Source organism: Brienomyrus brachyistius, chromosome 18 (assembly GCF_023856365.1).
Source record: "Brienomyrus brachyistius isolate T26 chromosome 18, BBRACH_0.4, whole genome shotgun sequence".
NCBI classification, from domain to species: Eukaryota; Metazoa; Chordata; class Actinopteri; order Osteoglossiformes; family Mormyridae; genus Brienomyrus; species Brienomyrus brachyistius.
In genome coordinates, this window is record NC_064550.1 from 3,353,183 (window position 1) to 3,366,126 (window position 12,944).

General features: G+C 39.9%; 1 protein-coding gene across 7 annotated transcripts in view; it reads right to left on the reverse strand.

Moving 5' to 3' along the window:
• Positions 1–410: 410 nt before the first annotated feature.
• l1cama (L1 cell adhesion molecule, paralog a) overlaps positions 411–12,944 on the reverse strand; it is a 41,877-nt gene continuing 29,343 nt past the window's right edge. For 4 of the 7 annotated variants that reach the window (XM_048983042.1, XM_048983038.1, XM_048983039.1 and 1 more), the window contains 14 exons: positions 12,683–12,807; positions 12,428–12,529; positions 11,815–12,012; positions 11,333–11,403; positions 10,068–10,293; positions 8,179–8,294; positions 7,738–7,960; positions 7,439–7,561; positions 6,998–7,174; positions 6,169–6,282; positions 5,845–5,991; positions 5,345–5,476; positions 5,050–5,122; positions 411–4,042 (listed from right to left, as the gene is read on the reverse strand). In XM_048983042.1, coding sequence (XP_048838999.1) covers positions 3,808–4,042; positions 5,050–5,122; positions 5,345–5,476; positions 5,845–5,991; positions 6,169–6,282; positions 6,998–7,174; positions 7,439–7,561; positions 7,738–7,960; positions 8,179–8,294; positions 10,068–10,293; positions 11,333–11,403; positions 11,815–12,012; positions 12,428–12,529; positions 12,683–12,807 — 2,062 coding nt within the window. In that variant the 3' untranslated portion in view covers positions 411–3,807. Of the gene's footprint in view, positions 4,043–4,575; positions 5,123–5,344; positions 5,477–5,844; positions 5,992–6,168; positions 6,283–6,997; positions 7,175–7,438; positions 7,562–7,737; positions 7,961–8,178; positions 8,295–10,067; positions 10,294–11,332; positions 11,404–11,814; positions 12,013–12,427; positions 12,530–12,682; positions 12,808–12,944 lie in introns of those variants that run through there. The other 3 variants (XM_048983041.1, XM_048983044.1, XM_048983043.1) reach the window with 3 other exon arrangements.

The following is a 12,944-nucleotide window of genomic DNA, read 5'->3' on the forward strand; positions in this document are numbered from 1 at the left end:
CCCGGGGAAGTCCCAGGTCGCGTCGACAGGCCGAGGATGATCAGAAGTGCAGAATGGAGGATTACAGGAGTCTCTGTGATATCAGACTCTGCAGCCCTTTGGAAACTGGAGCTCTCAATCAAGAAAAAGGTACAAACAACATACATGGCAACTTAACTGTCAGCTGTCAATCACCTAAATTAAGGGTCTAACAGTGCTCAAAATTCAGTTTGTTACAAACCTTGGTACTGGATTCACGCTTCGGTTTTGGTCTTATTAATTAATATATTCTTCCACGTGAATGACTTGTACATACCCTTGCTTATTTTTTCCCTGCTCCTCTCAGTTGTGTTGGGATATAGTAAACATGGGAGAATATATATCCTAGTAAAAGTAAACCCCCCCCCCCCCCAATTCATCAATCAGGTTCATGAAATGAAACATTGCTTTATTTGCTATTTGCACAAGTATGAGTACAGGTACATTGGAATACTTCGTTTTGCATATCCCATCTTACTCTACTTTGAGACATACATACTCAAATGTATTTACTTGAGAGTGAAGCTTAGGGTCTGAGCACAGGGTCAGGCCATTTATCCAGCAGCCCTGGAGCATTCTGGGAGGTTAAAGGCCTTGATCAAGGCCCCAGTGGACATGTGATTAATCTACCGAAGGCAGGGTTTGAAAAAGCGACCTACTGATTACGGGCACACCCCTTATAGTTTACTATACCATAACATCAAACATTCCTCAAATCCTTTTGCATAAACACATTGCTATATGGGGTGCAGGACTTTTCAAACCAGCTAATTAATTTAACTGGGCAAAAGAGACTGAACCAGGAAGGAGACCATGTTTTGGTTTGGCGTTGGTTAGTTCTGGTTTAATTTGTTGAGATCGTTTGTGTTGTCATTGTTTTTGTCTTTTTTTATTGGCAACAGCAGTTGATGGTCATTTTTATTTTCATATTCCTGGTAATATTCTAGCGTGACTATGGTGACATTTATTTATTATTTATTTAGGCTCTTTTATATAGAAGAGCACTAGAGCCACCTAAAAGGAAAAACAATTATAAAACATTTTGTGATTAAAGCCACACACACACACACACACACACACACACACACACACACACACACACACACACACACTTTGGGAAGCACAGTGCTAGGAGAAGCTATCTGTAGAATTCAGCTTTTATCTCTGGAAACTCAAAGCTTTTGATTTCAACTTAATATTGAAACCTTTTTTCCTTTTATGTGGCCCTAAAACACTTCCATACGTATTGAGTATAATAAAAGTACTGAATTTACACAATTATATATGACTTTTTGAATTACACATTTTTTAATCATTCCGTGGTATCCATTCTTGTGTTTTAAGCTCATATTTCCCCTGTTCACACCCTCTATCCATCTTTTCTGATAAATACGAGGTATTTGATTAATTTCTTTTGAAGTGCATGTGCATGTTAAGCAGGTCATAAAATCAGGTTTTTAAACAGGTGATGTTCAGTCTGATGGTTGCTGTGCACTTTGCACTGAATCCTTAAAGCAGGAGCAGAAGTCACTGCTCCGACTATGAAATGAACTCAGAGTTATGAGGAATAAAGTAAGAATCGGGATAAATAAAGTCAAAATTCTGAGTAAAGAAGTTAGAAACTTTTTTTTTTTTTTTATGTGACAGAAATGGGTTTCATTGGGATGTCTAAAAGTAAGATGCTTTGTAATTTTGTGTGTGTGTGTGGAAGTGAGACATTTACAAAACCCTCACTATTATTATTTTATTTGGAAGAGAGTCTGCAGTTCTGCAGCTATAGTGGCAGGAGAGAGTATGTCAATTTATAGTGGATAGTTTAATACACAATAACATGGAGACAGAACGGCATACAGACCATTGCACAAAAAAGGTGAAAGAGAAAAAAATCTGAGAATAATAATGCAAATTCCTGATGTGTCAATACAGCATTAAGGACAAAAAAATACTCATAAGGAAAGTGTCTTCTATTTTCTATGGCTAAATAGACAGAAGTCCCTTTTATATACATTAAATTTGTAGTATTTGCCTACTGAGCTCATATTTTTACCACATTTTTGATAGTCTGATATAAAAGAAATATTTTAATCCATCCTATATCTATACAGTATCAAACTTGGCGGGTGTGTTATTAAAAATATCGCTCAGTGAATTTGTCCTACATTGATACACAGAAAATTAAATGCCAATATCTACAACAAGGATCCATAAAATAAAGTGATCGTTCTGAATCTCATTTATATAAGTATATAGTCTAAATGAAACCTGGTCGTATCAGCAAAAACATATTTTGAATGCAAGTTTTGAAACGTAGGACAGGTACAAAAACATTAAAGATTGTTCTTACTGTACAATGGTAAACACAGATATTTTCTAATAAGACATACTGTGATTTTCAAGACACTTAAATGGCAGATAGTATTTAAAAGAAATACACCACTTTAAGACATCCAATCTATAACCAACAATCTTTAAACTACATTGTCTCTATATTCATATTGAACATGTTTCAGGTTCTCCATGTGTCAGTCTGTACTGTAGCTCTCACGTCTTGTTTGTCCAGCACTATGGGCTACATTCCTGCAATTAAGACAATTTTTCAGTCACCTCCACTGAATGTTGCCTTGGTAATGGATTCTGATTTGATTCTCCCACTTTCCCAATCGTGGTTTTCAAGATTTAAAGAAAGGCAATATAGATATGAAAGTATCATGGGTAAAAATGGAGGGGAAGAGAGAGAAAACGAGACTGTCATTTGCATTTCTACTACTTGATAAATGTCAGGAAGTCTATAGCCCTGTTTGGAGGGGATTAGCTGTACTTGGAGGCGTAATGTAATTAACGTATGCAATTAACGGCAATGTTACACTGGTGCAAATCTGCCATGCCTGTAATGATTACAAACGTCCACGGTAAAAACTCAAGAGTGAATTACCGTATGTATTTTTGTGAACATGGACCTCTTTCAGTAATAGTAGTCCAGTCTTATTTCTCATCTTGGTAATAAAGTCATTTCTCTAATGGCCTCTTTTTTTGTAAGACCGAAACAGCATTTGCTAAATAGGTAGCTTGAATGGCTACTGAGAATTCCACATAAATGTCTGACAACCTGCAGCTACAACTCAACTGCGTCTCTCCTGCATCAAGCTATTCTGTAGGCGTAGAGCAGTACAACACTACTGTGCACCCTGATTACTCTGTTATGGTCGGGGGGGGGGGGGGGGGAGTCATGTTTTTGTGTTTGATTAGTATGTTAAAGTGTTATTATAAGTCAGCCAAAAATGAAAATTCTTCCCCTTACGCTTCAGATGCCTTAACTCTAACGTTAACATCTGGACTGGATTAGTTTCATCTCCACTATCTCTGGTAATTTGAGGACATTACACATGTTTTTTTGATCCAGTCCGAATCGGCCATTCGAATCATTTTGCAAATTAAATACCGAACCTCATTGGGTAAAACTAATCCCCTTCTGAATAGGGCTTATGAATTATTTCCAGAATGCAACCCTCTGCATGTGGTGTGTACATCAGCACATCTTTCCGTCACCCCAATTGAGCGCAGGCTTCAGTGCAGTGATTGACTGCCACCCTATATCAGTAACTCTCTCAGTCCATGAAGACAATGTCAGTCCCAGTTGAATTAGAAAGTGCCCCTAAGCTGATGCATTAGTCACCATTTACAGCAAGTTTCTGTACGAGTGCAACAGTTAGTGTATTTGCGGGTTGGGTCAGTGTGTTGGCATGCAGGTGTGTTGGACTGTGGACAGCTACTCTATTTGGTCCCATATACTTAGTCCAGAATTCCAGTGACAGAGCTGGGAGCAGCGTGGGTAGCGGGGGGGTCAGCTGAGTGGCTGACAGGGGCGGGAGGATCTGCCACACTGCTTGGTGCCTCAATGCCTGAGTCATCCGTGTGACCATCCACCTGGATGACTTCAGCAAGTCCAGCCAGACTGCCTTCACTTCCCAGCTTGCTCTCCACACACAGGGAATGCTGGCTCAGCGTCCTTTTCTCTTCGATGTCGCTGCGAGTGGGAAAATGTTGGTGAGAGAGAGCAATAGTATTAAAGAGAGACAGATGAAATAACTTGAAGGGACTGATAAATACAGAAGCTAGAATCAGAAGTATAGTGAGAAAGAAGAGGAAAGGAAGGGAGGTACAAATGCTACACGAAAGCTCCTTATGAACAAGCAGAAGGTGAGTGAACAGAGGAACCACTGTAATAATGGAGGTGTTTGGGGGTGATGGCTTCCCAAAAGCACAGGCTCACTAGCAGCGGAATTCATACCTGTCAAGAGATCTGCAAACAGTACGAGAGCATTGGAAGAAAGAGAGAGAGTGTAAGTCTGACACAAAGTAAGGAGATGCCTGCACATTTATTATTACTTCAATGAATTAAATTAAATTAAATGATTTATCTAATGTAGTGTTTCCCAACCCAGTCCTCGGGGAATCCCAGACAGTCCACATTTTTGCTTCCTCCCGGCTCCCAGCCAATGAGGGACACCGAATACCTGGTACAGGTGCGCTGCGAGCTGAGAGGAAGCAAAAACGTGAACTGTCCAGGGTTTCCCTGAGGACTGGGCTGGGAAACACTGATCTAATGCCCTATAATTTTGTTGACTTGTAACAAAACATTTGATAATCCTCAGGCTGTACTGTATATTTATTAGAGCTGCACATTATATCGTTTCAGCATTGTCATTGTGATGATAATCACATGGCATTTGTCAGCACTGGATTGTGTCTTATTTGACATACTCTATTGGTAGATGATGTTCCATTTAGCTATAGTGTATTTATAGTTACTTAATCTCCTTTTTTTGTTTGATAAATATCACAATACTGCCCAGCTCTAATATTAATTGGAGAGCTTTACATTTCTAATTGCTAGATTATGCATATTCATCCAGTTGTCCATCTTATCCAGTATAGTGTGTCATAGGTATATATGTGTGTTTGTGTGTGTATATACACACACCAAAATATGGTGTATAATCATATCCAAATAGTCCAAGAGCATAAACACACCGGTACTCCCCAAACTGCTCATCCTTCATAGGACGAGCCTCAGAGTCCACTTGACATTCTTCCTTATCTTTGACTGAAAGAGAGATGGAGAAGGAAATAAGATGAAGGAAAACCTGCAAAGTGAGCATTACAGGTAGGATTAAGGCTGTATGTTAGGGTAAAGGTTGCCTACTGTCTGCACAAGGTGCCATACGCTTTGTAGCTGTGCGAGCTGAAACTCACCCGGGCGGCTCAGCGGAGCCATGTCATTGGCTCAGCCATGAAGGCATGGAGTGGTTTTATGTGGCTGTGATACCTGAATACTTGCCCCCTTTGGTCCTTTTGATGATGCAGAGAATAATCAGTACCAGCAGCAGTACAACAATGACACTGATGAGCCCGATGAACCAGCCCTGAGTGACAAAAGCCTCCTGAAATTGAACCATCCCTTCAGACAGGAGAAAGAGACAAAGAAATGTATTTATTTATACATAGATCCCGAGGTAGACATTTCAGATCCAGAAAATAAACATCCAGATCAAGATTATATTTCAACCAACCAGTTGAGCATAAACAGTCACAGTCACGAAGTACTCAACTGGTTGGTTGAAACAAAATCTTGGTCTGGATTTTTACTGAATGGGCCTGAGGTGTCCGCCTCTGCTACATCGCATCTTTGAATTAAGGTCAAGGTAACATGTTTTTCAGTTTTTCTTTTAGACATTTACTATTACTCAAAAAGTAAGGCCTTAAACTAGCCCAGTGATGGCTGACCACACTGAAATGAAGAGGGACTTTGAGCGACAGCAATACTACCTTCTCCCTGGGTCTGAATAACTGTGTTCCAGAAAGTGCTGTTGCTGATGAAGGACAGACGGTATCGGCATCCAGGCTCCAAATCCTGCAGCTGGTAGAAGCGCTGTGTGGAGTTCAGCTTCTCTGACTTCTTCCACTGACTGTTAGCTAAACATAAAAATGTAAAAACAGTACACAAGCCCTCCTTTAGCACAAGAGTTCATTTAAATTATCCGAATGCACTGCATGGGCGTGTTCTATGACCGTGCGGAACGCCGTTGACTCTAGTGTCTTGTTAAGGCAACGTGGAGTTTTCCCTCTCGCTTCACTTTTACAGCATCTCACCGTTCTTGTTGAGGTAATGGATGTAAAAGGCAACATTCCTGTGTCTATCTCCTGACACCCAGCTGACATTGGCGTATGTTCGACCGGGAGATATGCTGATGTTAGAGGGAGGACCTGCAAGGTGGAAACACAGCAGAGGGGCTTTAACTATACGTAGTGACAACAAGCAATGGCACAGATGTTCGGGAGTTTCGATTGCTTACAATGCTTGCGTTATGTGGTGATTAACAGCTTAACTTACTATAAATTCCTCTGGATATTGTTTACTTCAGACTAATTATTAAAGGTATATGAATGCATCAAATGATATGATACAGATACAATACACCGTGGACTTAATTTGTTGGATTTACTGATTTTTTTCTATAGTTTTACAAAATTACTTCCAAATCATATAAAACATTTAAATATAAATAAACTAAACATAAAAGAATAACATCAGTCCCAGTTCATTTTCTTCTACTTTTGATGGACTAAATATTTTACCTTTCAATGTATAATATGCAATAGTATTTACTTCTGATTTTCTTCATTGTTAATTATAAATTCTTTTAAAAAAATATGGAAAAAAGTTATAACAATTTTCCTCCATGTCTTAAATGTGCAAATATGAAATAGTCCTCATGAAATTCTACTTAAAGACAGACTCAGGGAAAAGATCTCATTCATCTGGGGGCTGTTTGCACATAAATATGTTTTGAATGAAAGTTGAATTATTGGGCTAAAACATGTTAGTGATCCTAAAAACACGCACTGTTGTAAAATAAAATGTGTCCTGCTGTTTTACAACATCTTATAAGGAAACGACTTCAGTGGCTTATATTCATACCTCCATCCAGCATGGTAGCCCCCTCCTTAAAGATAGCCTCTCCTTTTCCTGCCATGGTTTGCCCCCTGAGATAGAACCGGTACCGGCTTTGTGGGTCCAGATTGTGCAACATGATATGAGTAGCTGAATGGTTGTTAATGGTCTCAGTGTACATGGTGTTGTCCTCTTTGTCTGAAACTGCCACACAAATAAGAGGAACACACTTACTATAGTTTATCACACGATAGGCTAAAATATCGTATACTTACCATACTCATTTCTGATTGGCTGTATCACACCTCACACAGGTGACACCAAGAGATAATGCAAATGAGTGGCTGACAGACAGTGAGTGACTCACAGTAACTGACAGTAATTGAAAAGAAAGGTTCAGATTGTTCAAGGGATCCAACCTCATGGGTACACAAAAGTATTAAGAGACAGTCCGGCAGCAGTGCTTACTTTTTTGGTACTGCAGGAGGTATCCAATCAAGATTCCATTAGGATGGGCTGGTGGTGTCCAATGGAGGGTCAGCTCTGTGTCCGAGGGGCTGTCCAGGTGCAGGGATGTGGGCGGACTAGGTACTGAAGGTGTACAGGCACCTGTTAGTTAATAGCTGACAGGGCCGCAACACAACAGGAGGATGATGCCCCTTCCTGTACTTCTGCCATTTTTTTCTTAGCTTATTTCTCCATTAATCCTTCTCTCCCCCTCTCTATCCCCCTACCCCCCCCCCCCCACCCCCGCTTCCCCTTCTCACCTCCTTCCGGGGTGTGGAAGTTAATGGGCTCTGAATGTGGCCCCTCCCCCTTGCTGTTGAAGACGCTCACGGAAGTGGTGTAGTGGGAGAATGGTTGCAGCCCCCCAAGCACCTTCTGCTCCTCACTGACCCCGTTTTTCACTGTCACCACATTCTCCGTGTCCATCTCTCTTTTCCCCCGATGCTCTCGCCCACTCCTAGAGCCCTGTCTCCTCAGATGGACCTGCAAATGGGGGCAAGACATTATGGGTTTGGATCAACAAAAACAAAGGAAATGTCAATTTTACTTTTAAAATATTTCGAAGCCTCCATTGATGGTACATATATGTTTTTATGGCACAAAATTCTTATATGATTTTATAATCAACTTTTTGAAGCTGACGCAGCAGAATGTGAAATCTAGGATGGTTCCATAGACACTCCCCAATTCCCTTCCTGTACCTTGTAGCCCAGCAGATGTCCTCTTACAGACTGCGTGTTCACAGGTGCCCACTTCACCTTGACTGCAGTGCTATTCATCACTTCGACCCCAACACCGAGGGGCGCCTCCAAGGGAACTAAGGATGAGGACACAATGAGGAACAGAGAATGAAGAGAAAGGAAGATCTGATTGGTTGTGAGAACTCCATGTGCTGAAAGGTCACAATTAAGGCTGCTTGAACTGCTTATGGAACTAGCCATTTAAGCCAACTTAATTGTTTATATATGAACTAGAATATCAAACTAAATCATGTATTTCATATCAGCGTGGTTGTTTGGATTTATAAGGGCAGGGTTCGCCAGTTCCAGTCCTGAAGGGCTAGAATCCAACACATTTTGCAGATATCCCTGCTCAAACACGTCTTAGTCACCCAATTACCAGGTTTAGTAAGTGCGTCTGAGCAGGGAAATTTGCAAACTGAATCAGAGGCGGTGGGGAGATACGGTACAGATACTGAGGTACGACAGACCTTAGTGATGTGAAATTTCTGCAGGTAATGATGATTATATGCAATAAGTGAAAATATATGAATGAAAGTATATCATCAATAAAACAACATTAATGAATCAGTAGAAATTTTAAGGTTTGAGGCATCGTGGATTACAAAAGCAAGAAAGCGGATTTTGTCCACTTTTCAGTATGTAGTGACTTCAACATATTTATCATTTGCGATTCCTTCATGCTCTGTTTTTTTTATTTTACATTACATAAACTATTCTTTTATTTGTAAGATAGCATTAACATTTGATTGTATTCAGGATGAGAAATATCACAAAACATGGAACTGCGAAGAATTTCATGGAATTGAATTCAACATCCGGAAATTACAGTTCAGATCCACTTCCTGTAGTTTTTTTTTCCAGTTCCAACTGATTAATCATGATTAACTGCCCCACACACTGAAAGTAACTATCATAATTTTTTACATACCGAATCCCTAAATTAATGTGGAAATTAGATAAAGGAGTGTATACCAGCCTTTTTCAGGAACTCATAACAGGAATTTTCTCTCATTTTTAATATTAGTTTGGAAACAGATCCAAATTGCACAATTCCATTCTCTAAACTGTCAATTTTGCCTCTTGGTTAATTAATAAGTTCTGCTGTCACTATTTTTTTCAGTAATAAAAGTATTTCATCACTTCCAGGGTAAGAAAAAAAATTACAAAACAAACCAAAAATTCAGCAAAAATACACATCTTATACAAACTGATTGTTTATTGTGAGTTACTGTCATGATACGAGCTCCTACTGCTGCAGTGTTCCCATTTGGCCAGCAGGGGTCTCTAGTAGTGGTCAAAATACTACTCTAGTATTTTCTATTAGTGTTTACATTCAAAAATCTAAAACGTATTTGGCAAATGACTCCAAAAACACAAGCCTGACAACCGCTGAAAAAGAAGCACTTAACGGGAAAAATCGTAAGATTTTGAAGCATAAGCCTTCAATATAATAAATATTGCAAATTACAGTATTTTTATCCTACGTATACCTCCGTCTGGCAATATCATTAAAAGGAATTAAACCAGGAAAGATCAGCGCGAACGGTTTGATTTTAGCTTTGAATTCTGAGGTTCTGTGTAATATCATAAACTAAACACTTGTGTTGTTTACGTCCAGGAAAGAACATTATCTGTCTCATTAAAAATATTTGCTCAAACTAATCTCCCATTTGGATATCAAGATACTGCATGTGTTTATTTTATAAATAATAACAGATCATTAAAATTAACCCAAAGCATTAGGTGATACATTTCCCAGCCCTAGTTTTAAACATATCAAAAGAAGAAAAAATATACTAAAACATGGATAACTAAAGGGAGGGAAGTGCGATGATAATATGACTTACCATCTTCCCCTGAGTACCCAATTTCAGGGTCAGGGTCTGGGGCCTCCCCAAGGTCATTGATGGCCTGCACTTTTATCTCAAAGGGGGTGAAGGTGCCGACATCTGGGACAATGAAGGGCGGCATACTGGTGTAATTATGGTGCCACTGTGGGCCCTGACCAACTGACCGTCTCCACATCACTCTGTACTTGAAGCCAGGGCCATTGAAGTTCTGTGGGTCCATCTCCTGCAGAGTCAAGTGCAAAGAAGCATCCTGGAATCAAAAGGCTACAAAAATAGCTGTCAAGGTACAGATTCACTTAAATATTCTCAGGTGAGTTTCATAACAAACATCTTCAGATAAAAATCTGAATGTTCTGTGGTTTTTCTAGATGTTTGAATTTAGGAAACATTCACAGACCTAACAGGCATCAACAGTACAGGTTTCAGTATAGTACTGAGCAAACATGGTATATATGCCGTAAGGGGTATTCAGTACGGCCTCTCTATCCGCAGGGGTTTGCTTAATTAATGTTTTTCCCCTTATTGCTTTTTAATCTGTTAGTCACGTATTTTATCTTCCGTTTTAGATTATAGTTTTTGCTGTTTACCCTGTTTTTAACTGTTTAAACGTTTGTCTTACTTAAGTTAACCCTATTGTGCAGTACTTTGGTTGACACTTGCTGCCTTTCAAATGTGCTATATTCCTATAAAGATGACTTTACTCAGCTTGGCTTGGGTCCAGGACACCCATGGTTACCAAGATCCTGCAGATGCTCAAGTCCCTTATATAAAATGTGTAATATTTGCAAATAACCTACACACCTCCTCTTGTATTTTAATAAACTCTGCATTCCATATAATACTTAATACAATGTAAATAGTAGTTATACCGTATTGTTTAGGGAGTAATGGTAAGAAAAAAAAAAGTTTGTAGATGTTCATACAGGTGCATAGTACGCAACAGCAACAACATAACATTTCCTTTCTTTCAGCATTTCAAGAATGCATTCATATAATGACCTGAAAGAGAAATAGATAAAACACAGACTATTTATAATACAGGTAGAGGTTTCTGGTTTTTTTTCTTTGAATATTTTCAATCTGTGATTGGTTGAATCCACAGAAGCGGAACCCAGGGATATAGAGAGTCAACTCTATATTCTAAAAGAAATGTTTTATATGTGTAAAAGGCGAATATGAGGAGGCCTTACTAGTTATACAGATTAGCAATATTTTTTGTTTAGGTAATAGTTAAAGTGCTTTTGAAAATAAATAGGACTTACCTCCCATGTGATCACCAAGATGTCAGGGTCAACTGACTCACTCCTAACATCCTCGGGGTTCATGTCTGGTGCTATCAGGAAGAAACACAGAAGGTCAGTCTGATTAATGAAAAGTGATTGACTATAGCCCAGTACGCTGCCAGTCCCCGCAGGCTCTCGCTCCACAGTCAGTGATGGTGTACAGGGGCAGGGGGCACTCTGGTAGATCCTGAAGGTCTCCGGTTCGAATTCCAAGAAGAAGAAACTGGAATTTATCATAAATTGTAAAATATCCTGCTGTGAAAACTGCAATATTTCTCATGAAATATTAGCTGAACTACAATATACAAGAAGATAAGGGTGGTCTGTGTCAAACTAACCAGATAACACTATATAACACATAGAGAATGAAAGCATGGTATACTGTAGGCACAACAGTATATGGGAATAAAACCAGTACAAGATACTGCCGCTGACTGTACTGGTGGATGCACAGGTCTTACCAGCAGGGGGAGTTCTGTGAATGTCAGTTAGAATGGCAGGTTTGCTCTTTCCCACTTCATTGATGGCCGTGACCCGGAAGCGGTAGGTGCCAAAGGGCCTCAGCGGAATGTAGGCTTGCTCCATCTCCCCCAAGGCACGTAGAGCCTCCATCCACTCTCCCTTTCCAAATTGCTCCTCCTCATATTCCACCATAAACTCTGAATTGAGAAACAAGGACAAATGGAAGGAGGCATCGTTACATGTACTTAAACCGAGAAAGGCAAAAGGCCAGTTAGCCATTAAATGGTGATACACAGGGCAACTTTTTGCACAAGGTTGCTGGGCAATTGCCAACTAGGTGAGGCAAAGAGCAATTTATCCGGATCTGGATGACTGCAAAAGGTTGCCCACCGCCGGTGTAAATTTTTCAAATGGCAAATTTCTTGCCCAATATCAATGGGAAAGTGTCCAAGCAGCACCGGTCAGCACCATTGCCTGACAACACTGCTGAAAAATTTGTATTTTGTCACCCTTTGTCTTAAAGAAAAAGAAGGTCTACTTACCCAGGGTCTACACAGAACGTTAACACATAAACAATGTGCCTGGTCAGCAAAGGTAAAGTTAGACTCTTACCAAGGACGGGGCTGTTGTGGTCATCTCCAGGTTTCCAACTGAGCGTCAGGCCACGATCGGTTATATCCAACATTTTCAGAAGCAAGGGAGGATCTGGTTTGTCTGTGGGTATAGCAAAGGTCAGCAATCAGCATGGTTGGGTAAAAGTATCACCAAGCGTAGACTTTCTCAAACAACTACCGCTATATAGTAGCATCTAAAATTTGTCATTAGAGATATATGGGATTCCTTGTGTAGGAGTGAATCATCTCCTACCGATGATGATGATGGAGCCACTGGCGTGGGCCATGTCCAGCCGAGTTATAACGTTACAGGTGTACATTCCCTCATCCTCATGTTGAATGTGAGACACTATGAGAGTGGAGCCATCCACTGTATACCTGAAATTAATCATTTAATTCAGAGTGGATGCTTTAGTTAGGAACAACGTACAACTACAATGACATACATGTCAAATAGCATGTAAACAAAAACAACTCTGAAATAATAGTACTGTGTTTATGGAGACTCTTTAAAC